General features: G+C 42.5%; 1 protein-coding gene across 4 annotated transcripts in view; it reads left to right on the top strand.

Annotated features, from left to right (window-relative positions):
- Positions 1–25,633, top strand: part of LOC130368131 (tetraspanin-3-like) — a 71,832-nt gene that overhangs the window by 11,378 nt on the left and 34,821 nt on the right. For 2 of the 4 annotated variants that reach the window (XM_056571494.1, XM_056571467.1), the window contains exons 2-5: positions 10,514–10,705; positions 10,920–10,994; positions 11,637–11,720; positions 13,773–13,925. In XM_056571494.1, the coding sequence (XP_056427469.1) occupies positions 10,514–10,705; positions 10,920–10,994; positions 11,637–11,720; positions 13,773–13,925 (504 nt within the window). The remainder of the gene's footprint in view (positions 1–10,513; positions 10,706–10,919; positions 10,995–11,636; positions 11,721–13,772; positions 13,926–25,633) is intronic. The other 2 variants (XM_056571478.1, XM_056571487.1) reach the window with 2 other exon arrangements.

Here is a 25,633-nt window from a genome sequence, read left to right as displayed (position 1 = left end):
AAACGGCAAAAGTCCAACATAGCGTATTTTTGGTCACTTTTTATATAATGAAAAAATAAATAAAAAGCAATCATGTCCAATCAATACAAAAAACGATGAAAACTTCAGAACACGGCGCAAGAAGTGAGCCCTCATACTGCCCCATACGCGGAAAAATAAAAAAGTTATAGGGGTCAGAAGATGAGAATTTTTAACGTATACATTTTCCTGCTTGTAGTTATGATTTTTTTCAGAAGTACGACAGTATTCAACCTATATAAGTAGGGTATCATTTTAACCGCATGGACCTACAGAATAAAGATAAGGTGTCATTTTTACCAATAAATGTACTGCGTAGAAACGGAAGCCCTCAAAAGTTCCAAAATTTAATTTTTTCTTCAATTTTGTCGCACCTTTAATTTTTTTTACCGTTTCGCGTGTTTTTTTGTAAAATGACTGATGTCACTGCAAAGTAGAATTGGTGGCGCAAAAAAATAAGCCATCATATGGAATTTTATGTGAAAAATTCAAAGCGTTATGATTTTTAGAAGGTGATGCCGATTATTGTAAACAAATGGCTGTACAAGCAGTGGATTCTTCATGTGGCTCTTTACCTATGCTATCTGCAGCACACCTCCTGTCTGCAGAACCCTGTAGCCAGAGGCTCTCTCGTGGCATGCTGGCAGTTGCAGTTTTGCAACACCTGGAGGCTCCCTGGTCGGTAAACACTGCTTTAAGGTTTCTGTCACGATGACAAAATTAACTCTGCATGCAGAGTTAAAAATTTAAAATTACGGAAACCTTGAAGGAACCCTAGCAGACTGTTCACACCTAAATTCCATTTCCACTGTTCTGCCACTCCCCCCCCCCCCCCCCCCCCTTCATTGGCGCAGAACAACGAAAAATTGTGCCAGTGGATTCCTTACACACGGGACATGAAGTGCATTGACTTTATTGGGGTCTGCCAAGTTCCTGGCATTTTACCAGACTATTTTGTTTGCTATAATTATTACTATTATTATTATTATTATAAAAAAAAATATTTCTTAAGAGAACATGAACTTTGCCTTATTGTTATTATCAGAAATGCCAAAACCCCAGCAGATCCCATTAACACTTTAACCCCTTAAGGACTCTTTCCATTGGGTTTTTCCATCTTTGCACTTTCGTTTTTTTCCTTCTCACCTTCTAAAAATTATAACGCTTTTCCACCACCAGACCCATATGAAGGCTTGTTTTATGCGCTACCAATTTAACTTTGTAATGACATCAGTCATTTTACCACAAAAGCTACAGCGAAACCCAAAAAAAATTACTTGTGGGACAAAATTGGGACAAAATTGGAAATTTCATTGCGGGAAGGGCTTATTCATATTCACCCCTTAAGGACATGGCCCATTTTGGCCTTAAGGAATTTAGCAAATCTGACCTGTGTCACTTTATGCATTAATCCGTACAGGACCCAGGGCGTATGGATATGCCTTGTGTACCTAAGTCTTAAGGTACAGGTACGCCCGTGGGAATTCCGGTCCCTGACGCGCAGGGACCAAACCAGGGTGACTGCTGATATCGATCAGCAGGCACCCCGCGCAAATGCCCAGGGGGGTCATCAGACCCCCCCCCATGTTGGCGATTGTGGCAAATCGCAAGTGAATTCACACTTGCGATTTGCGCAATTCCGGGTCATTATGGGTCTATGGTGACCTGGAATATAAGGGGGATCGCGGTTGTCCAAGACACCGACTATCCTCCTGAGGGGATAGGAGTGAGGTGGCAGGGGTGCCACCCCTCCTCTCCCTGCTATTGGTCGTATAGACGCGACAACCAATAGCAGGGCGGGGGGTTTACTTTCGGTTTCCCCATTCTGCCCACCCACAATAGGCGGGGCAGGATGGGGAAACTGACAGGGACCAGCGCCGAAGGTCACTTACCGATCTGCGGAGGCTGTGGGCGACGGTGATCGGCGGGTGGTGATGTTGTGCGGCTGGTGAGTTTCCCGCTAGGAGTTTGCGCTGCGGCGGAAAATTTGCGAAAGCTCAAACTTCAAGCAGGAAACTTACTGTAAACCTGCCCGTGTGAATGTACCCTGTACATTCACATGGGGGGGGGGGGGACAAACCTCCAGCTGTTTCAAAATTACAACTCCCAGCATGTACTGACAGACCGTGCATGCTGTGAGTTGTACTTTTGCAACAGCTGGAGGCACACTGGTTGGAAAACCTTCAGTTAGGTTCTGTTACCTAACTCAGTATTTTCCAACCAGTGTGTCTCCAGCTGTTGCAAAACTACAACACCCAGCATGTACCGATCGCCGAAGGGCATGCTGGGAGATGTAGTTATGCAACAGCTAGAGGTACGCAAGTACAACTCCCAGCATGCTGAGACAGCTGTTTGCTGTTTAGGCATGCTGGGATTTGCAGTTTTGCAACAGCTGGAGGTCTACAATTTAGAGACCACTGCACAGTGATCTCCAAACTGTAGCCCTCTCGATCTTGCAAAACTACAACTCCTAGCATGCCCACACAGCAGTTTTCTGTCTGTGCATGCTGGGATTTGTAGTTTTGCAACATCTGGAGGGCCACAGTTTGGAGATCACTGTGCAGTGGTCTCTAAACTGTAGCCCTCCAGGTGTTGCAAAACTGCAAATCCCAGCATGCCCAAACAGAGGTCTCGGCATGCTGGGAGTTGTAGTTGCGTACCTCTAGCTGTTGCATAACTACATCTCCCAGCATGCCCTTCGGCGATCAGTACATTCTGGGTGTTGTAGTTTTGCAACAGCTGGAGACACACTGGTTGGAAAATACTGAGTTAGGTAACAGAACCTAACTGAAGGTTTTCCAACCAGTGTGCCTCCAGCTGTTGCAAAAGTACAACTCACAGCATGCACGGTCTGTCAGTACATGCTGGGAGTTGTAATTATGAAACAGCTGGAGGTTTGTACAGGGTACATTCACACGGGCAGGTTTACAGTAAGTTTCCTGCTTTAAGTTTGAGCTTTTGCAAATTTTTCGCCGCAGCGCAAACTCCTAGCGGGAAACTCACCGTAACCCGCCAGTGTGAATGTACCCTAAAAACACTACACGAACACATAATAAAGGGTAAAACACAACATATACACCCCCTCACACTGCCCCCCCCCCCCCCCAATAAAAATGAAAAACGTATTGTATGGCAGTGTTTCCAAAACGGAGCCTCCAGCTTTTGCAAAACAACAACTCCCAGCATTTCCGGACAGCCACTGACTGTCAAGGCATGTTAGGAGTTTAGCAACAGCTGGAGGCACCCTGTTTGGGAATCACTGGCGTAGAATACCCCTATGCAATCCCTAATGTAGTCCTCAAATGCGCATGGCACTCTCTCACTTTGGAGCCCTGTCATATTTCAAGGAAACAGTTTAGGGCCACATATGGGGTATCTCCGTACTTGGAAGCAATTGCACTACAAATTTTGGGGGCTTTTACCCCTTATGAAAAGGAAAAGTTGGGGGCTACACCAGCCTGTGAGTGTAAAAAAAAAAAAAAAAAAAGTTTACACTAACATGCTGGTGTTGCCCCATACTTTTTGTTTTCACAAGCGGTAAAAGCAAAAAAAGACCCCCAAAATTTGTAACACAATTTCTCCTGAATACGGAAATGCCCCATATGTGGACGTAAAATACTCTGTGGGCGCACAACAAGGCTCAGGTGTGAGAGCGCACCATGTACATTTGAGGCATAAATTGGTGATTTGCACAGGGGTGGCTGATTTTACAGCGGTTCTGACTTAAACGCAAAAAAAGAAATACCCACATGTGACCTCATTTTGGAAACGACACCTCTCACGGAACGTAACAAGGGGTATAGTGAGCCTTAACACCCCCCACGAATTTTCATTAAAGTTGTATGGGAAAATATAAAAAAATAAAAAATATTTTCACTAAAATGCTGGTGTTACCCAAAATTTTTCATTTTCACAAGGAAAATGGGAAAGCCCCCCAAAATTTGTAACCCCATTTCTTCTGAGTAAGAACATACCCCATATGTGGATGTAAAGTGCTCTGCAGGCGAACTACAACAGAATTGAAGGCCACATGTGTTTACAAAGCCCCCATAGTGCCAGAACAATGGACCCCTCCCACATGTGACTCCATTTTGGAAACTACACCCCTCACGTAATGTAATAAGGGGTACAGTGAGCATTTACACCCCACAGGTGTCGGAGAGATCTTTGAAACAGTGGGCTGTTCCACAGATCTCTCAAAGGTCAGTGGGGTGTAAATACTCACTGCACCCTTTATTAAATTCTGTGAGGGGTGTAGTTTCCAAAATGGGGTCACATGTGGGGGGCCACTGTTCTGGCATTATGGGGGCTTTGTAAACGCACATGGCCCCTGACTTCCATTCCAAACAAATTCTCTTTCAAAAAGTTCAATGGCGCTCCTTCTCTTCTGAACATTGTAGTTTGCCAGCAGAGCACTTGATGTCTACACATGGGGTATTTCCATACTCCTAAGAAATGGGATTACAAATTTTGGGGGGCATTTTGTCCTATTATCCCTTGTAAAAATGTTTAATTTGAGGGAAAACTAGCATTTTAGTGAAAAATTTTTTTTAAAATCATTTACACATCCAAAATTAACGAAAAGTCGTCAAACACCTGTGGGGTGTTAAGGCTCACTGGACCCCTTGTTACGTGCCTTGAGGGGTGTAGTTTGCAAAATAGTATGCCATGTGTTTTTTTTTTTTTTTTTTTTTTTTTCCTGTCCTTGCACCATAGGGGCTTCCTAAATGTGACATGCCCCCCAAAAACCATTTCTGAAAAACTCACTCTCCAAAATCCCACTGTCGCTCCTTCCCTTCTGTGCCCTCTACTGCGCCCGCCGAACACTTGACATACACATATGTTGGGGTACACATTTTAGGAAGATTTCTCTCCTTTTACCCTTTGTAAAAATTCAAAAATTGGGTCTACAAGAACATGCGAGTGTAAAAAAAATGAAGATTTAGAATTTTCTCCTTCAATTTGCTGCTATTCCTGTGAAACACCTAAAGGGTTAACAAAGCTTTTGAATGTCATTTTGAATACTTTGAGGAGTACAGTTTTTTTTATAATTGGGTCATTTGTGGGGTATTTCTAATAGGAAGACCCTTCAAATCCACTTTAACCCCTTAAGGACCAATACAAATAAACCTGTACGCCCCTGAAAGACCAGGCCTGTTTTTTCAAATCGGGGATGTCTGTCTTTATTAGAGAATAACTCTGGTAACGTTTTGCCAATCACGATAATTCTGACATTGTTTTTTTGTCACAAGTTGTCCTTCATGTACATAGTAAAAGTAAGCCGATATTATTTGTAGTTTTTTTTTTTACAATGCAAAAAATCATGAAATTTTTACCACAAATTACGATTTTTTGCTATTTTAACACTAATAGGGTGCATATATTTATACATACTGACCAAATAGTTTATGAAACTTATACTTTCAGATGTCTACTTTATTTTGACATCATTTTTTTGTTTTTAATTAACATTTTAAATTCGTTAGAAGCCTAACAATTTAACTTGAAATTTTGAAAATTTTGAAAAGTACATCTTTTTTTGTGTGCTATGCAAGGTTTGCAGTAATTAAAAGGTAGTAGAACATAGGAACACCCCCCCCCCCCCCCCCCCCCCAAATGAACACATTTCAAAAACTAGACCCCTCAAGGTATTCGCTAGGGGGTACAATGAGTATTTTAACACCATAGTTTTTTGGCAGGAATTATTACAAAGTCAGTGTTAAAAATTCAAAATTTGCAATTTTTCACAAATGCATAATTTGGGGGGCATATTTTTTGTACATCACTTCTGATATTGAAAGAAATGCTCCTATATTTTATTTAGCTGCTTGTCCCATGTTCGGAAATACCCCCGCTTTGGCCATATATGGTTCCTTGGCCGCGTGGTAGGACTCAGAAGGAGAGGAGCGCCATTTGGCTTTCAGGGCAGAACAGTACCACCACCCCCACAAGTGACCCCATTTATATACCGCACCCCTACAAGTTATTGGCTGCACCAGGGACCACTCTGTTTGGTCCTTGGTCGGCTGGCAGTATAACGCGTCTGTCTGTGACAGTTAAGGCTCCTGATGTATATATCCGCCATGTTGTGGGAATAAGCACCCGCTCATGGCGAATATATCCATCACTGCTGCGGCTGGGTAGCTCAGTGTGTCCGCTCATGACTGCTGGCGGGAAATCCGCCACTATGAGTGGACACACAAAGCTACCCAGCCGCAGCAGGGAGCTCATTACCGTGACTGCTGCATAATGTGTAGGATCACATGGTGGACATCCGCAGCATATTAGATTCATTTAATAAATGTATTTTATATATATATATATATATATATATATATATATATATATATATATATATAAAATATATAATTTTTTTTTTTTTTTTTTTAATTTATTATTTACCTATACTTAGTATTCCAAACCATTGCAGTTATATGCTGCCTGCCAGTTTTCACTAGCAGGCAGCATATTAGGACGTGCCTCTGGCACGTCCTTTAAGGCAATACCCAGGGCAGACCTGGGGGTCTTTGTAGGACCCCCGGCTGCCCAGGTATGCAGCAGCACCCAGCGATGCTCCGGGGTGCTGCAGGAGAGACAGAGGGAGCCCCCTCCCTCTGTCAGAACTCCTTACAGTGCGTGGTCACTTCTGACCGCGGCTGTAAGGGTTAAACTGTCAGGAGTGTAGTGAACTTCACTCCCGGCAGTGCGGCAGGTCCAGGCCAGCCGCGGACACACACAGCACCCCGCGATCGCGATGCGGGGTGCTGCAGGAGTGACAGAGGGAGCTCCCTCCCTCTGTCATAACACTTACAGCCCACGGTCACTTCCGACCGTGGCTGTAAGGGTTAAAACTGCCGGGACCGAAGTTTACTTCGTGCACCCACGAGAATAATGGACGAGTATAGACGTCCAGGTGCGGGAACGGCCGCCAACCTGGACGTCTATACTCGTCGGTGGTCGTTATCGGGTTAAAACTGAACTGGTCCTTGAAAAATTTCAATTTGGACAATTTTGTGAAAAATTGGAAAATTGCTGCTGAACTTTGAAGCCCTCTGGTGTCTTCCAAAAGTAAAAACTTGTCAATTTTATGATGCAAACATAAAGTAGACCTATTGTATATGTGAAAAAAAATTAAAATATTTTGAATATCCATTTTCCTTACAAACCGAGAGCTTCAAAGTTAGAAAAATGCAAAATTTTCAAATTTTTCATAAAATTTTCAAATTTTTCACCAAGAACGGATGCAAGTTACAACATTTTTTTACCACTATGTTAAAGTAGAATATGTCACGAAAAAACAATCTCGGAATCAGATTGATAACTAAAAGCATTCCAGAGTTATTAATGTTTAAAGTGACAGTGGAAGCCCTCTGATGTCTTCCAAAAGTAAAAACATGTAAACTTTATGATGGAATCATAAAGTAGACATGTTGTATATTTGAATCAATATATCATTTATTTGGAATATTCATTTTCCTTATTAGCAGAGAGTTTCAAAGTAAAAAAAAAAAATGCAAAATTTTCAATTTTTTTAATCAAATTTGGGAATTTGAAATGATGCAAGTATCGACAAAATTTTACCACTAACATAAAGTAGAATATGTCACGAAAAAACAGTCTCTGAATCAGAATGAAAGGTAAAAGCATCCCAGAGTTATTAATGTTTAAAGTGACAGTGGTCAGAATTGCAAAAAATGGCCGGGTCCTACAGTGAAAATTGGCTGGGTCCATAAGGGGTTAATAAGTGAGATGCTTTTACCTACCATTCAGATTTTTTTCGTGACATGAGTGAGAGCTCCATGTGTATTTGAGGCCTAAATTAGTGATTTTCACAGGAGTGGCTGATCCTTACAGAGATAGAGGCCATGTTCACACAACGGAGATTCTGCAGCAGCAGAGTCTATTGATTTTAATGGGATTCTGCTGCACTGTGCACATGGCAACATTTCCTTACCAGATGTTTCTAGCGCAGTATTCCAGAGTCCGCACAGAAATGCATTGCTATCTATGAGATGGCACATTTATGAGAGGTCCTAGCGTTCTGTCGGTGGAGTGCTGACATTCCACCATGTGAACATAGCCTAAGGGTCTTGCATGGAGGAAGCGTGCGGGCGGCGCATCCACCTCACATGCGACTTTAGGGCGGAATTGCGACTGGTAAATTCACAAAAATACACACCTTCTCTATAGGTGGTGTTTATTTCTGTGACCGGCGCAAGGGCAGCCAGAAGGCCATTGGATTCACTGGGGCTATGTTCACACTATGGAATCTGCACATGGTGTACGGTCGTACGGTCTGGCGACACATCACAGAACAGACTGCAAATGCCTCCACCTCCCAAAAGTGCAAAAAGAAGAGGAAAAAAAATCTGCACCCCACAAAAAGCTAGGGGCAGGCAGCAGCAGACTAATGGGTCATTTAGACCAGTGGTCTCCAAACTGTGGTCCTCTAGATAATGCAAAACTACAACTCCCAGGATGCCCATACAGCCCCCTGATCTGTGATTGTTCAGTCGGTCCCACCCAACCATTTGCAGAGATAGGAGCTGTGGCACCCCTGCCACCTCACTCCTATACTCAAGGGTAATTGGTACAGGACCAACTACCCTTATTTTCCAGGCCATCAGTTCACCAGGGACCTGATTGGCCAGGAAAGCCATGATCCGGACCCCCCCAGGGCGATGTGCCTGATGTGCAATTTCATTAGTCATCCCTTTCCGATCATTACCCGGCGAGGGGTGGTGAATAATGCATCGCGAAAAGCAGCCTATTTCCATATTAGCAACATGGGCTAATACCAGGTCTTTTTCTGGAATGGGGGCGCTGATCTGAGTGAGTGATGCATCATTTCAATCCAGTTCATCTGCACTATAACCCCATGTATTGGGTTTAGTGCAGGTCAACCAGTTGTCATTTCAACTGTCTATAAAAGGATCTTATTTTCAAGGCTTCTGTTAGGTTAGTTCTTTTTTGCATGTTTTGCCTGCATAAGTGAGAATTCCAAAACTGCACTGTTTCCCACTAAAACTACATGTTGCTTGGTTTGTAGTTAAAGCATGGTCTACACTAGAAAATGGTCAGAACTCTGGCACCCAACATTTAATGTGGATAAGTTAATGTACCTGGGCCATAAAAACCCAGGGGCAGAGCCTAGAATATGTGATGCAGTCCTAACTTCATTAACTGAGGGAAGGGATATAAGGGTAAATATGTCAGAAGAGTTAAAGGGGTCATCCAGGAAAAAACTTTTTTTTTTTTATATCAACTGGCTCCAGAAAGTTAAACGGATTTGTAAATTACATCTATAAAAAAATCTTAATCCTTTCAATAATTATCAGCTGCTGAAGTTGAGTTGTTGTTTTCTGTGTGGCAACAGTGCTCTCTGCTGACATCTCTGGTTGTCTCAGGAACTGCACAGAGTAGAAGAGGTTTGCTATGGAGATTTGCTTCTAAACTGGGCGGTTCCCAAGACACGTGTCGTCAGAGAGCACTTAGACAGAAAAGAACAACTCAACTTCATCGGCTCATAAGTACTGAAAGGATTAAGAATTTTTAATAGAAGTAATTTACAAATCTGTTTAACTTTCTGGAGCCAGTTGATATATAAAAAAGTTTTTTTCCTGGCTAACCCATTTTTAATTGCCACTGTCTTTTTTTAAAAACTTTGTCATGTTGTAGAGACCTGTGAATATCTTTGGTGGCTTGGGGCCTTGGAGTGTTCAGTCCACAACCGATCTCTAGAACTACTGTAGCTAAGAGAAGAGTGCGTACATTCTACACACTTGCTCGATCCGGCAATGTGCCATTTCATAGACGGCAATGCTTTTCCTTGTGGAGTCTGCAGAATGAATAGACGCCTCTATTCTTTATTTGGATGCCGAAATCAGAATTTCCGCTACAGAAACATCTGGCACGGAAATTCTTCTGTGTGAACAGTGAAATCATTGTGACCCTGCTGCAGTGGAATTTTTCTTGCGGACATTCAGCACAAACTCCGCCGTGTGAATATACCTTTTGCAGTAGTAAGCAGGAAGTTCTCATGCCATTGTATAAAGCACTGGTGAGAGCTCACTTGGAGTATTGCGTGCAGTATTAAAGACAGTGGGCAGAATTATATATAACACACACACATATATGTATATATAATTTTAAGTAGGCACAATTTTTTAGCAAAAAGCTACACTTGACAAGACTACACTTTTTCCAACGTCACACTGCAGTCAGCGTATCACCGGCCACAGCGATGTCCCATCTCGGCCAGTGATAGGCTGAGTTCATGTAAGGAGCTCGGCCCTCGCCTTCTCCCTGCTGCCCGGGCTCCTTACATGACAGTGCGCTCAGCCTATCACCGGCCGAGGCGGGACATTGCTGCAGCCGGCGATACGCTGACTGCAGTGTGACGTTCCGAGCCTAAGAAGCAGATAGCAGAGCAGCATCGGGAGGAACGGTTGTAGATGCAAGCTGATCATAACTGTGCTTTATTTTAACTCTCTAGGTTTCTGCTGCTGCCTTGATATTTGCTGGATACTTCTTAATAATACTTTATAAGAGATACAAGCCTTTCTTTGTTGGCTTCCACATACTTTTACCCAGTGGTTTTGCTGTAACAGGCGCTGTCTTGCTTGTTCTTAATGGTCTATTGGGATTCAAAATTTCAAATCGAGGTTCTCGCTGTCAGCAAGGAACTGTAAGTATGAAGTGTTTTTGATCATTTATTTTTTTCTCTTTATCATATGTTAAAGGATTACTCATAATATAAAGTGAAGGCCTATCCTAACAACACTATATGCCATAAAGTTACAATATGGGAGTACACCTTTAACCCTGTTGTAAGATATGCGATAGTTATAAAGATACATATGGCACATGTCATTTTGTTTGATGTGATTTGTGTATTTCAGTTCATGTATTTTATTGTTGTTTTGCTATGCCTATTGACCTCCGGAGTGGTGTTGGCATATGTCTGTATACACTGGGTGAGTACATTTTTTTTTTCCTTCTATATATTATATAGTACTTATAATATTATAAATATTAAGTACACATTTCATGTACTCTTAGTGATGCATGGATCAGTCTTTTGGTAAAGATAAATGTCTTATATATAAATATATGTTGATGTTTTTCAAATACATTTATTTTAGGAGTGTACATGATCAACATTGTAGACCTCTACCTTTTTAACGTCTTAAGACAACTTTGACAAATAATTTGCATGGTTTTCTCGCTGTAATGGGAAGTTTTGGATAATCATCTAAGTCTAAACTTAGGTTCTTGCATTTTCATAATGAAAGCATAGCTTGCCATAAACTCATGTAAACCAATGATTTTACATTACACACACACCTGTTACTGCAATATGAGACCCTCAAATAGGGCAGAATATTTATTGGCTACAAACACTCTTTTCAAAATGTTCTGTTGGTGCATGTAGCCATACAGCACAGTAAGAGTGGTGAGGACGAAGGTCCAAAATTAAGTACGCAGCAAATGCTACTGAAAATAATATTCTATGACCCTTCACAATAAAGCTTAGCTTCATAATGTCAGTCAGAACTCTCTGAACAATATAGAGGCATTGCAGATTAGTAAACTTTGTTTTTTGTATTATCTTCTAGCTAGACTATGAATTGACGCCTATGCAGAATGCCTTTCAACAGTATAATGGTAGCGGAATGTTTGTCAATAAAATTCAAAAAGAGGTACAGTAACTTTTGCACATCACTAATTGGATGTAACACACTGGCTATTTTCTAAAACTGTTGCCAAAAACAGGACTGAAAATAATAAATAAAAAAAAGTGTTATGTAAAGACTTTCTTTCTGTGTTTTGAATTCACTCCCGGTTTTAGTATAAATAAAAAAAAAAATGGCAAAAATAAGGATCTAGGTACTGTGTGTGGCCAACTGACCAAAAACGTTGCCAAACAAAGCCTGTTTTGCATTGCTCAACCCGTTTAAGGAACTAGACTTGATTGGAGAAAAAAAATACTGCTTGTCCTTTTTTTTTTTTCCTCTTCTTAACGCCATTATATAATTTAAAGGGGTATTCCAGGCAAAAACTTTTTTTTATATATATCAACTGGCTCCGGAAAGTTAAACAGATTTGTAAATTACTTCTATTAAAAAATCTTAATCCTTCTAATAGTTATTAGCTTCTGAAGTTTTCTGTCTAACTGCTCAATGATGATGTCACGGGAGCTGTGCATGATGAGAGAATATCCCTTGCATGATGGGAGAATATCCCCATAGGAGCTGGACAGCTCCCAGGACGTGAGTCATCAGAAAGCATTGAGATTTTTTAATAGAAGTAATTTACAAATCTGTTTAACTTTCCGGAGCCAGTTGATATATAAAAAAAAGTTTTTGCCTGGAACACCTCTTTAATACCAGACACCCAAAGTACCCTATTCAAGTGAATGGGATCCAACAGGACCCGGTAGTGTCAGCTGTGTAAGGAGACCGGCTTCCTTGTCATCTTTTGACATGATCATCTTTGTGTCTGAAGATAAAATGATAAACTCTGACTTTACTTAAAAATGCTTGCTGGTTTACTTTAACACAGCCTAAGACCACATACAGATTGCTTTTATTATTTAAAGTGTAACTTCTTTTGCAAAACCTTCTGATATAATGCAGATAAAAACATGTGTATATTTGTAATATACATTGGTTAAAAATGTGTGTATTTTGGGGTAAAAAAAATTTCTGTCTTGTCCCTGCAGCTATTGCCTGTGTCTCTGTGCAGAGAAAAAAAATACAGAAAGTGTGGGTGGACAAGAAGGGCTCTGTGCTCTGAGGAGAAGCAGGGCTCTGTTCTTCAAGGCTCTATGACATGCTCCCAACAGTCCTAGCAACACTTTGTGTATTTATTTCCGCACAGAGACACACAGTCAATAGTTGCAGGGACATCATTTTGTCACCCAAAAATATACACATTTTTAAACAATGTTTATTACAAATGTATTTTCTTCCTTTTTATTTTTTTCTGCTTTTAAAAGCTGAATGCAAAATGAAGCTGCTTTTTAAATAGTCTTTACAAATTTCCTACATTTTAGCTGCTAGTTAGACAAGCCTAAAGCAATTGGAAAGGATTCTGAGGACCTCATAAGAAGCGGGTGCAGCACTTACCGCCGTTTAACATTAACAGTTTGCAGACCATGATAGAAAATGATAAAAACATTTATTTAGCACAGAGCAATGTGTTTCTAGGTGTGCTCTAGGGACTTGCAAGTAGCCAGGCCCTATACAGGAGATCGCTGGGACTCCAAGCGATCTGATACTTATGTTAGGTTGCCCGGAGCACCCCTATAAGGCCACACATAGCAATTGTGTTGAGGCCACAAACTGTGCTGGCATTCAAAAACACCTTCTTATGTATCTGCACAGTGTTTAAAATTGGTACTAGGTGCATGAGTTTTAAGGTTAGTCTGTTACTATTGAAAATTGTGCAAAATATTGTAAAACATGGAATTTGTAAATGGAGCTAAAATGTACCTGTCAAAGAAGCTACCGTGCGCTTCTCTCCCCACTCTAAGTGACACATTCTCATAGACTTACATTAGGAGACTCTCGTTCGCAGAGGAGAATGCACGAGTGATGAAACACATCTGACACATCAAACCTTTGTTGTAATGAGTAGCCATTTTAAAAACAATTGTGAAACTGTTTTAATTATAATAAAAATGTAAATCCAATAAAAGTAAGAATTTACAATGTATTAAAATAATGTTTTTATTCTTTTGTGATTTTAAGCTTCACTGCTGTGGCCTTCAAAACTACTCTGACTGGGAGATGACACCATGGTATAAATACTCTGGCAATAACACTGTACCCACAAGTTGCTGTAATATGGCTTATTCAGCATGCACCGGAAACATTACAGAGTCGAATGAACTGTATTCAGAGGTAACTGATTTTGTATTAAAAAAATTAAATTACAAGGTTAGGCTGCTGTTAACTTGTTTCCATGCTAGCATCTAAAATTTTTCTTTTAGCCCCTTGTTGGGGACCAATGGCGTACAGGTACGCCCCAGCTTCGTGTTTTTTATTTTATTTATTTATTTTTTATTTCACCCCACAAATAAGTGTTTTTTTTTTCTCCACAGATCTAGTTATAAAATAATTCATGTCATTACAAAGTACAATTGGTGATACCTTTTTAATATGGGTCTGTAGGTGCAAAATTTAAAGAGTGAAAAAAAGAAAATTGGCCTTGTCCTTAAGGTCAAAATGGGCTATGTCTCCAAGGGGTTAAAGGGGTATTCCAATGGAAAACCATTTTTTTTTTGTTTTTTTTTAAATCAACTGGTGCCAGAAAGTTAAACAGATTTGTGAATTACTTTTATTTTAAAATCTTAATCCTTCCAGCGTTAGCTGCTGTATGCTCCACAGGAAGTTGTATTTCTTTCTGGGATTCTTTTCAGTCTGACCACAGTGCTCTCTGACGCCTCTGTTTGGACAGTTCGTGTTACTGACAGAGGTGTCAGCAGAGAGCACTGTGGTCAGACTGAAAAGAATTCCAGAAAGAAATACAACTTCATGTGGAGCATACAGCAACTAAGTAGTACTGGAAGGAGTAAGATTTTTAAATAGAAGTCATTTACAGATCTGTTTAACTTTGTTGCACCAGTTGAATAAAAAAAAATAGTTTTTCCACCGGAGTAGCCCTTTAAGGACAAAGCCCATTTTGGCCTTAACCCCTTCCCGACCTATGACATACGTCATGGGTGGCAAGGTGTTCCCGACCCATGACATACAGGTACGTCATGAACATTACTGCCGCTACTCGCGGCACCCCGCAGCGCCCGGTAAGATGGTGGCTATCACTGATAGCCAGCCATCTTACCGTGCGACCACGGGGGGTTTCATCCCCCCCCCCCCCCCAGCGATTGCTGCTATCAGCTGGTCAAATCTGACTAGCTGATAGCAGCGTTTCGCTATGAAAATACTTAGCAGCGCGGTGTGTGTGAGTCCCGATCCCCGTGATCGGGACTCACACACCGCGCTGCTAAGTATTTTCACCGCTCTGCTAAGTGTCCCTGACCCGTCCCCCGGCATCACTTACCCGTCCGAGCGGTGTCCCGAGCGGTCCCGGCGGTCCCGGCGTCCTCCATGCGGTCCCGGCTGCGCTGCGTCCCGGAGGTGAGTTTCCGGCAGCAGTGCGGCATCTTCATTGGCAGCAGTGAGATCGCCGTAAAGCGATCTCACTGCTGCCTCTGGGAGTTTCAAAACTGCAACTCCCAGCATGCCCAGACAGCCTTTGGCTTTCTGGGCATGCTGGGAGTTGCAGTTTTGCAACATCTGGAGGTCCACAGTTTGGAGACCACTGTATAATGGTCTCCAATCTGTGCTCTTCCAGATGTTGCAAAACTACAAATCTCAGCATGCTGGGAGTTGTAGTTCTCTAACATCTGGAAGAGCACAGATTGGAGACCATTATACAGTGGTCTCCAAACTGTGGACCTCCAGAAGTTGCAAAACTACAACTCCCAGCATGCCCAGACTGCCCAAGCATGCTGGAAGTTGTAGTTTGGCAACATCTGATCCTTCAGATATTGCCGAACTACAACTTCCAGCATGTCTGGGCATGCTGGGAGTTGTAGTTTTGCAACAACTGGAGGCACACTAGTTGGGAAACATTGTCCGTTTCGTACCTCAGTGCCTCCAGCTGTTGCAATTGTTGCAAAACTATAACTCCCAGCATGCACTGACAGACCATTCATGCTGGGAGTTGTAGTTTTGCAACAGCTGGAGGCACACTGGTTTGGAAACACTAAGTTTGGTTGCAAAACACTTGAAAGTTTATTACTTAACTTAGTGTTTCCAAACCAGCGTTCCTCCAGCTGTTGCAAAACTACAACTCCCAGCATGCACGGACAGCCAAAGGGCATGCTCGGAGTTTGCAACAGCTGGATGTTTGCCCCCCCCCCCAATGTGAATGTACAGGGTACACTCACATGGGCGGAGGTTTACAGTGAGTACTGCAAGTTTGAGATGGCGCAAATTTTGCGCTGCAGCTCAAACTTCCAGCGGCAAACTTGCTGTGAACCTCTGCCCATGTGACTGTACCCTAAAAACACTACACTACACTAACACTAACCTAAAATAAAAAGTAAAAAACACTACATATACACATACCCCTACACAGCCCCCCTCCCCCCAAAAAATGAAAAACGTCTGGTACGCTACTGTTTCCAAAACGGAGCCTCCAGCTGTTGCAAAATAATAACTCCCAGTATTGCCGGACAGCCATTGACTGTCCAGGCATGCTGGGAGTTTTGCAACAGCTGGAGGCACCCTGTTTGGGAATCATTGGCATAGAATACCCCTATTCAAATCCCTAATTCAGGCCTCAAATGCGCATGGCGCTCTCTCACTTTGGAGCCCTGTCGTATTTCAGGGCAACAGTTTTGGGACACATATGGGGTATCGCCGTACTCGGGAGAAATTGCCTTACAAATTTTGGGGGGCTTTTTCTTCTTTAACCCCTTATGAAAAGGTGAAGTTGGGGTCTACACCAGCATGTTAGTGTAAAAAAAAAAATTGTTTTACACTGACATGCTGGTGTTGCCCTATACTTTTCATTTTCACAAGAGGTAAAAGGGAAAAAAGACCCCCAAAATTTGTAACGCAATTTCTCCCGACTACGGAGATACCCCATATGTGGGCGCAAAGTGCTCTGGGGGCGCACAACAAGGCCCAGAAGGGAGAGTGCGCCATGTACATTTGAGGCGATTTGCACAGGGGTGGCTGATTGTTACAGCAGTTCTGACAAACGCAAAACAATAAATATCCATATGTGACCCCATTTTGGAAACTACACCCCTCACGGAATGTAATAAGGGGTGCAGTGAGCATTTACACCCCACTGGTGTATGACAGATTTTTGGAACAGTGGTCTGTGAAAATGAAAAATAAAATTTTTTTAATTTGCACAGTCCACTGTTTCAAATATCTGTCAAACGCCAGTGGGGTGTAAATGCTCACTGCACCCCTTATTAAATTCCATGAGGGGTATAGTTTCCAAAATGGGGTCACATGTGGGGGGGGTCCACTGTTCTGGCACCATAGGGGCTTCCTAAATGGGACATGCCCCCCAAAAACCCTTTCAGAAAAACTCACTCTCAAATCCCATTGTCGCTCCTTCCCTTCTGAGCCCTCTACTGCGCCCGCCGAACACTTTACATACACATATGAGGTATTTCCTTACTCGAGAGAAATTGGGTTACAAATTTTAGGGTGATTTCTCTCCTTTTACCCCTTGTAAAAATTCAAAAATTGAGTCTACAAGAAAATGCGAGTGTAAAAAATGAAGATTTAGAATTTTCTCCTTCACTTTGCTGCTATTCCTGTGAAACACCTAAAGGGTTAAAACACTGACTGAATGTCATTTTGAATACTTTGGGGGGTGCAGTTTTTATAATGGGGTCATTTATGGGGTATTTCTAATATGAAGACCCTTAAAATCCACTTCCAACCTGAACTGGTCCCTGAAAAATTACGATTTTGAAAATCTTGAGAAAAATTGGAAAATTGCTGCAGAATTTTGAAGCCCTCTGGTGTCTTCCAAAAGTAAAAACTTGTCAATTTTTTTTATGCAAACACAAAGTAGACATATTGTATATGTGAATCAGTATGTAATTTATTTGGAATATCCATTTTCCTTTCAAGCAGAGACTTTCAAAGTTAGAAAAATGCTAAATTTTCAAACTTTTCATGAAATTTTTAGATTTTTTACCAAGAAAGGATACAAATATCAGTGAAATTTTACCAATAACATAAAATAGAATATGTCACGAAAAAACAATCTCGGAATCAGAATGATAAGTAAAAGCATTCCAAAGTTATTAATGTTTAAAGTGACAGTGGTCAGATTTTCAAAAAATGCCCAGGTCATGAAGGTGAAAATGGGCTGGGTCATGAAGGGGTTAAAGGGGTACTCCAGTGAAAACCTTTTTTCTTTTAAATCAACTGGTGGCAGAAAGTTAAACATATTTGTAAATTACTTCTATTAAAAAATCTTAATCCTTCCAGTACTTATTAGCTGCTGAATGCTACAGGGGAAATTCCTTTATTTTTGGAACACTGATGACATCACGAGCACAGTACTCTCTGCTGACATCTCTGTCCATTTTAGCAACCGTGCATAGCAGATGTATGCTAAGGGCAGCATGGTGGCTTAGTGGTTAGCACTGCTGCCTTGCAGTGCTGGGGACTTGGGTTCAAATCCCACTAAGGACAACAATAAATAAAGACTTATTATTATTATTATTATTATTATTATTATTATTATAACATCAGCAGAGAGCACTGTGCTCGTGATGTCATCAGAGAGCATTCCAAAAAGAAAACCATTTCCTCTGTAGTATTCAGCAGCTAATAAGTACACAGACGATTTTATTTTTGCATTTTCATTTTCCTTCTTGCATTCTAACAGCCATTACTCATTTATTTTTCCATCCACAGATCCATATGAGGGCTTTTTTTTTGCTCGACCAATTGTGACTTTTAATGACACCTTTCATTTTACCTTTTAACCCCTTCCCGCTATTGGACGTATGCATATGTCCAGGCGAATTACACGTTCGCGCAAATGGACGTATGCATACGTCCAAGCGATCTCCTGCTCTGCCGCGGGCAGTGCAGGAGATCGCGGGTGGGACTCAGCTGTCAATCACAGCCGGAGTCCCACCGCAGCTGCCGGGGCCGCGATCGCGCCGGTCCCGGCAGCATTAACCCCATAGATGCCGTGATCAGTTCTGATCACGGCATCTATGGTGTTTGCAGGGGGAGCGCTCTCCCCCTGCCCATCAACGGCGGCTCCGCGATAAAATAAGGGGGATCGAGGGTGTCCAAGACACCCTCGATCCCCCTTGAAGAGATAGGAGTGAGGTGGCAGGGTTGCCACCCCTCCTATCCCTGCTATTGATCGGCCGAGCGACCGACCAATAGCAGACTGGGGGCGGGGGGGTTAAAGTTCGGTTCCCCTCCGCTATGCCCACCCATCGGTGTCCGGGCACAGCGGGGGGAACCTTGTAGTAGCGGCGGCATCGGCGGTTACTTACCCGGCGGCGGCTGTGATCACGGCGGCGGTGGAGGTGAGTATGACGCCGCGTGTCCGGGAGTCTGTTGCCTAGCAACATCTGCAGGGCGACAGTTTAGAGAGTGGTCTCTAAACTGTGGCCCTCCAGATGTTGCAAAACTACAACTCCCACCATGCCTTGACAGCTGTTTGCTGTGTTGGCATGCTGGGAGTTGTAGTTTTGCAAGATTTAGAGGGGTTCAGGCTAGAGATCACTGACAGTGGTCTCTAAACTGTAGCCCTCCAGATGTTACAAAACTACAACTCCCAGCATGCCCAGACAGCAGTTTGCTGTCTTAGCATGCTGAGATTTGTAGTTTTGCAACATCTGGAGGGCCACAGTTTAGAGACCACTGTCAGTGATCTCTAGCCTGAACCCCTCTAAATCTTGCAAAACTACAACTCCCAGCATTCAGGAACAGCAAATGGCTGTCTCGGCATGCTGGGAGTTGTACTTGCGTGCCTCCAGCTGTTGCATAACTACATCTCCCAGCATTCCCTTTGGCAATCAGTACATGCTGAGAGTTGTAGTTCTGCAACAGCTGGAGGCACACTGGTTGGGAAATACCGAGTTAGGTAATAGGTTCTATTACCTAACTCAGTATTTTCCAACCAGTGTGCCTCCAGCTGTTGCAAAACTACAACTCCCAGCATGCACGTTCTGTCAGTGCATGCTGGGAGTTGTAGTTTTGCCCCGCCCCCCTCCCATGTGAATGTACAGGTTACATTCACACTGGCGGCGGATTACAGTGAGTTCCCTGCTTCAAGTTTGAGCTGCAGCAGCCGCAGCTCAAACTCCTAGCGGAAGACTCAGTGTAATCCGCCGTCAGTGTGAATGTAACCTAAAAACACTACACTAACATAAAATAAAGAGTAAAGCACTACATATACACACGTACACTGCCCCCCCCCCCCCCCCACCACCCCTTCCCCCCCCCAATAAAAATGAAAAACGTATCCTACAGCAGTGTTTCCAAAACGGAGCCTCCAGCTGTTGCAAAACAAAAACTCCCAGCATTTCCGGACAGCCATTGACTGTCCAAGCATGCTGGGAGTTTAGCAACAGCTGGAGGCACCCTGTTTGAGAATCACTGGTGTAGAATACCCCTATGTCCACCCCTATGCAAATCCCTAATTTAGTCCTCAAATGCACATGGCGCTCTCACTTTGGAGCCCTGTCGTATTTCAAGGCAACAGTTTAGGGCCACATATGGGGTATCGCCGTACTCGGGAGAAATTGCCTAACAAATTTTGGGGGGCTTTTTCTCCTTTTACCCCTTATGAAAAGGTGAAGTTGGGGTCTACACCAGCATGTTAGTGTAAAAAAAAAAAAACATTTTTGTACACTAACATACTGGTGTTGCCCCATACTTTAAAATTTCACAAGCGGTAAAAGAAAAAAAGCCTCCAAAATTTGTAACGCAATTTCTCCTGAGGACGGAGATACCCCATATGTGGGCGCAAAGTGTTCTGGGGATGCACAACAAGGCTCAGAAGGGAGAGTGCACCATGTAAATTTGAGGTCTAAATTCGTGATTTGCACAGGGGTGGCTGATTTTACAGCGGTTCTGACATAAGTTCAAAACAATAAATACCCACATGTGACCCCATTTTGGAAACTACACCCCTCACGGAATGTAATAAGGGGTACAGTGAGCATTTACGCCCCACAGGTGTCTGACAGATCTTTGAAACAGGGGTCTGTGAAAATGAAAAATTAAATTTTTAATTTGCACAGCCCACTGTTCCAAAGATCCGTCAAATGCCAGTGGGGTGTAAATTCTCCCTGCACCCCTTATAACCTTCTGTGAGGGGTGTAGTTTTAAAAATGGGGTCACATGTGGGGGGGTCCACTGTTCTGGCACCACGGGGGGCTTTGGAAATGCACATGGCCAAATTCTCTCTCCAAAAGCTCAATGATGCTCCTTCTCTTCTGAGCATTGTAGTTCGCCCCCACTGCACTTCACGTCCACTTATTGGGTATTTCCATACTCAGAAGAGATGGGGTTACAAATTTTGGGGGGTATTTTCTGCTATTATCCCTTGTAAAAATTTAATTTGGGGGAAAACAAGCATTTTAGTGTAAAAAAATATATATTTTTTTTTACATATGCAAAAGTCGTGAAACACCTGTGGGGTATTAAGGTTCACTTTACCCCTTGTTACGTTCCCCGAGGGGTCTAGTTTCCAAAATGGTATGCCATGTGGTTTTTTTTTTCTGTCCTGGCACCATAGGTGCTTCCTAAATGCGGCATGCCCCCAGAGCAAAATTTGCTTCCAAAAAGCCAAATGTGACTCCTTCTCTTCTGAGACCTGTAGTGCGCCAGCAGAGCACTTTTCATCCCCATATTGGGTGTTTTCTGAATCGGGAGAAATTGGGCTTCAAATTTTGGGGGGTATTTTCTGCTACTTCCTTTTTTAAAAATGTAAAAATTTTGCTAAACCAAGCATTTTTTTTTACATATGCAAAAGTCGTGAAACACCTGTGGGGTATTAAGGTTCACTTAACCCCTTGTTACGTTCCCTGAGGGGTCTAGTTTCCAAAATGGTCGTTTTTTTTTTTTTTTTGCTGCCCTGGCAGCCCGAGCAAAATTTGCTCTCAAAAAGCCAAATATGACTCCTTCTCTTCTGAGCATTGTAGTTCGCCCGTAATGCACTTCAGGTCAACTTATGGGGTACCTCCATACTCAGAAGAGATGGGGTTACAAATTTTGGGGGGTATTTTCTGCTATTAACCCTTGCAAAAATGTGAAATTTGAGGGGAAACACACATTTTAGTGAAAAATTATTTTTTTACATATGCAAAAGTCATGAAAAACCTGTGGGGTATTAAGGCTCACTTAATTCCTTGTTACGTTCCTCAAGGGGTCTAGTTTCCAAAATTTTTTGCTGTTTTGGCACCATAGGGGCTTCCTAAATGCAACATGCCCCCAAAAAAAACCATTTCAGAAAAACGTACTCTCCAAAATCCCCTTGTCGCTCCTTCGCTTCTGAGCCCTCTACTGCGCCCGCCGAACAATTTACATAGACATATGAGGTATGTGCTTACTCGACAGAAATTGGGCTACAAATTCAAGTATAAATTTTATCCTTTTACCCCTTGTAAAAATTCAAAAATTGGGTCTACAAGAACATGCAAGTGTAAAAAATGAAGATTTTGAATTTTCTCCTTCACTTTGCTGCTTTTCCTGTGAAACACCTAAAGGGTTAAAACACTTACTGAATGTCATTTTGAATACTTTGGGGGGTGCAGTTTTTGTAATGGGGTCATTTATGGGGTATTTCTAATATGAAGACCCTTCAAATCCACTTCAAACCTGAACTGGTCCATGAAAAATAGCGAGTTTGAAAATTTTGTGAAAAATTGTAAAATTGCTGCTGAACTTTGAAGCCCTCTGGTGTCTTCCAAAAGTAAACACTTGTCAATTTTATGATGAAAATATAAAGTAGACATATTGTATATGTGAATCCCCAAAAAAAAATATTTGGAATATCCATTTTCCTTACAAGCAGAGAGCTTCAAAGTTAGAAAAATGCAAAATTTTCAAATTTTTCATCAAATTTTGGGATTTTTCACCAAGAAAGGATGCAAGTTACCACAAAAATTTACCACTATGTTGAAGTAGAATATGTCACGAAAAAACAATCTCGGAATCAGATTGATAAGTAAAAGCATTCCAGAGTTATTAATGTTTAAAGTGACAGTGGTCAGATGTGCAAAAAAGGGCTGCGTCCTAGAGGTGAAAATGGGCTGTGTCCTTAAGGGGTTAAAATGTATGGCGCAACCCAAAAAATATTATTTGTGTGGGGAGGATTTTTTTGACTTTTGGGAGGGTTTCATTTTTGTTCTGCAGGTAAATATGATTAAAATGATAACCATATTCACATGTATACATGGGCGGATGATCGTTCCCACAGCATGAGTATGCACGTCTTTGCTTTCACTGTCACCGCTCGTAAACAGCAGTGATAGGATAGTGACGCACACTGTCACAGACAGCTTAACCCGTTAATGACCATGGACGTCTGTGCTCGTCCAATGGCCATTAACTGGGTATGACACGGGTTCCTGACTCGAGCCCGTGTGATATTGGCCGGCCCCCGGCTGATTCCTGTAGCTGGGGGCCGGCGTTAATAGCCGACATACCGCTGCCGGCTACTAAACCTTGAGATCGCCGCTGTCAAAGTTGCCAGCAGAGTCTAAAGGTGCCTTTATCCTGTCCCTGTTGGTCCAGTGGGGTACATTGCCCCACTTTTTTTCAAAAGTACGACCAAATCAAACCTATAGAAGTAGAGTATCATTTTAACCCCTTAAGGACTCATGACGTTCCGCTACGTCATGAGTCCGCTCACGGCGTGGCCCCGCGTCATAGTGGATCGGGCCTAGCCTTTAACAGCCTGGACCCCTGGCTAATAGCGCGTGGCACTGATTGCAGTGCGGCGCGCTATTAACCCTTCAGACGCTGCGATCAAAGTTGATCGTCGCGTCTGACAACCAAAGTAAACCTCTCCCGGCAGCTCAGTCGGGCTGATCGGGACATCGCAATAAAATCGCGATGTTCCGATCAGCTGGGACGCAGGCGGAGGTCTCCTTACCTCTCTCAGCGGCATCCGACCGTTGATTGATTGCTCCAAGCCTGAGCTACAGGCTTGAGCAATCGACCGCCTATCTGACTGATCCCTGCAAAGCTATGGCTTTGCAGGGATCAGCATAGGAGATCAGTGTGTGCAGTGTTATAGGTCCCTATGGAAGCTATAACACTCCAAAAAAAAAAGTGAACAAAGGTCATTTAACCCCCTCCCTATTAAAAGTTTGAATCACCCCCCTTTTCCCATAAAAAAAAAAAAAAAAAAAAAGTGTAAAGAAAAATAAACCTATGTGGTATCGCCGTGTGCGAAAATGTCCGAACTATAAAAATATATCATTAATTAAATTGCACGGTCAATGGCGTGTGCGCAAAAAAATTCCAAAGTCCAAAATAGTGTCTTTTTGGTCACTTTTAATATCATGAAAAATGAATAAAAAGCGATCAAAAAGTCCAATCAATACAACAATGGTACCGATAAAAACTTCAGAACGCGGCGCAAAAAATGAGTCCTCATACCGGCCCGCACAATGATTTTTTTTTTTCCCCCCCCCGTTTCGCCGTAGATTTTTGGGTAAAATGACTGATGTCATTACAAAGTACAATTGGTGGTGCAAAAAATAAGCCTCATATGGATTTTTTGCTGCAAAATTGAAAGGGTTATGATTTTTAAAAAGTAAGGAGGAAAAAACGAAAGTGCAAAAACAGAACGCTGAGTCCTTAAAGGGTTAACCAATCAGTGGTCCCTGCCCGGTGATCACTGTGATTAAACAAGTATAATATTAAGCAACGCAGCCAGATAAAGGTTGTAGGTAAACCAAGGTGCAGGGTGCATGCGGACACAAGCTGACTGACATTAAAGGGGTACTCCACCCCTAGACATCTTATCCCTTATCCAAAGGATAGGGGATAAGATGTTAGATCGCCGCAGTCCTGCTGCTGGGGACCCCGGGGATCGCTGCTGCAGCACCCCGCTATCATTACTGCGCAGAGCGAGATCGCTCTGCACGTAATGACGGGCAATACAGGGGTCGGAGCATAGTTGCGTTACGGCTCCGCCCCTCGTGACGTCACGGCACGCCCCCGTCAATACAAGTCTATGGGAGGGGGCGTGGCGGTCGTCATGCCCCCTGCCATAGACTTGCATTAAGGGGATGGGCCGTGATGTCATGAGGGGCGGAGCCATGAGGTCACGCTGCTCCGTCCCCTGTATCGCCCGTCATTACGAACAGAGAGCGAACTCGCTCTGCGCAGTAATGATAGCGGGGTGCCGCAGCGGCGATTCCCGGGGTCGCCAGCAGCGGGACCGCAGCGATCTAACATCTTATCCCCTATCCTTTGGAAATGGAGTACCCCTTTAAGATCCAAATTCACAATTGAGATCCGACAGCACTCCAGGAGTAAGTGAATAAAACGTGTTTATTGACCCATGGTCAGCAGTGGATGCGACATTCTGACAGCAGAATACCGAAATTCTCAAGCATAAACTAGTGGTCAACAGTATTATGCCTCCGACAAATAGGCTATGATAAATAAACCACAGTTGGTTCACTCCAACGATGTACACCAACAAAAGAAGCAGCTTATCCTGCTATCTCCACTTTTCTGTATTGTCATGTCAGTGCCTTACTTTTAATATTTCATTCTTTATTTTAAATGTCTGTCATGTAATTTTTGATATGTTTAATAAACTGAGCATTTTACTTGATTGGTTCTTTTGTTGCTGTACATAATGGTCAACAGTCTTACATTTTATAAGGTGCACAATCAATCTCATTAGTGAAATCCATTAAACAGTTATACAAAATATTAAGTGTTTACATAAAATCCATAAAAAATATACATATCCCAATCGTCTTTAGTGCATATACCATCAATGCATTATCAGTATTATTTCACTTTATCAAAAACACATAAAATAATGTAGATGGTTATTGTCACAGCTG

This window comes from Hyla sarda, chromosome 1 (assembly GCF_029499605.1).
Source record: "Hyla sarda isolate aHylSar1 chromosome 1, aHylSar1.hap1, whole genome shotgun sequence".
Taxonomy (NCBI): Eukaryota; Metazoa; Chordata; class Amphibia; order Anura; family Hylidae; genus Hyla; species Hyla sarda.
This window is presented reverse-complemented; position numbering and strand designations above follow the sequence as displayed.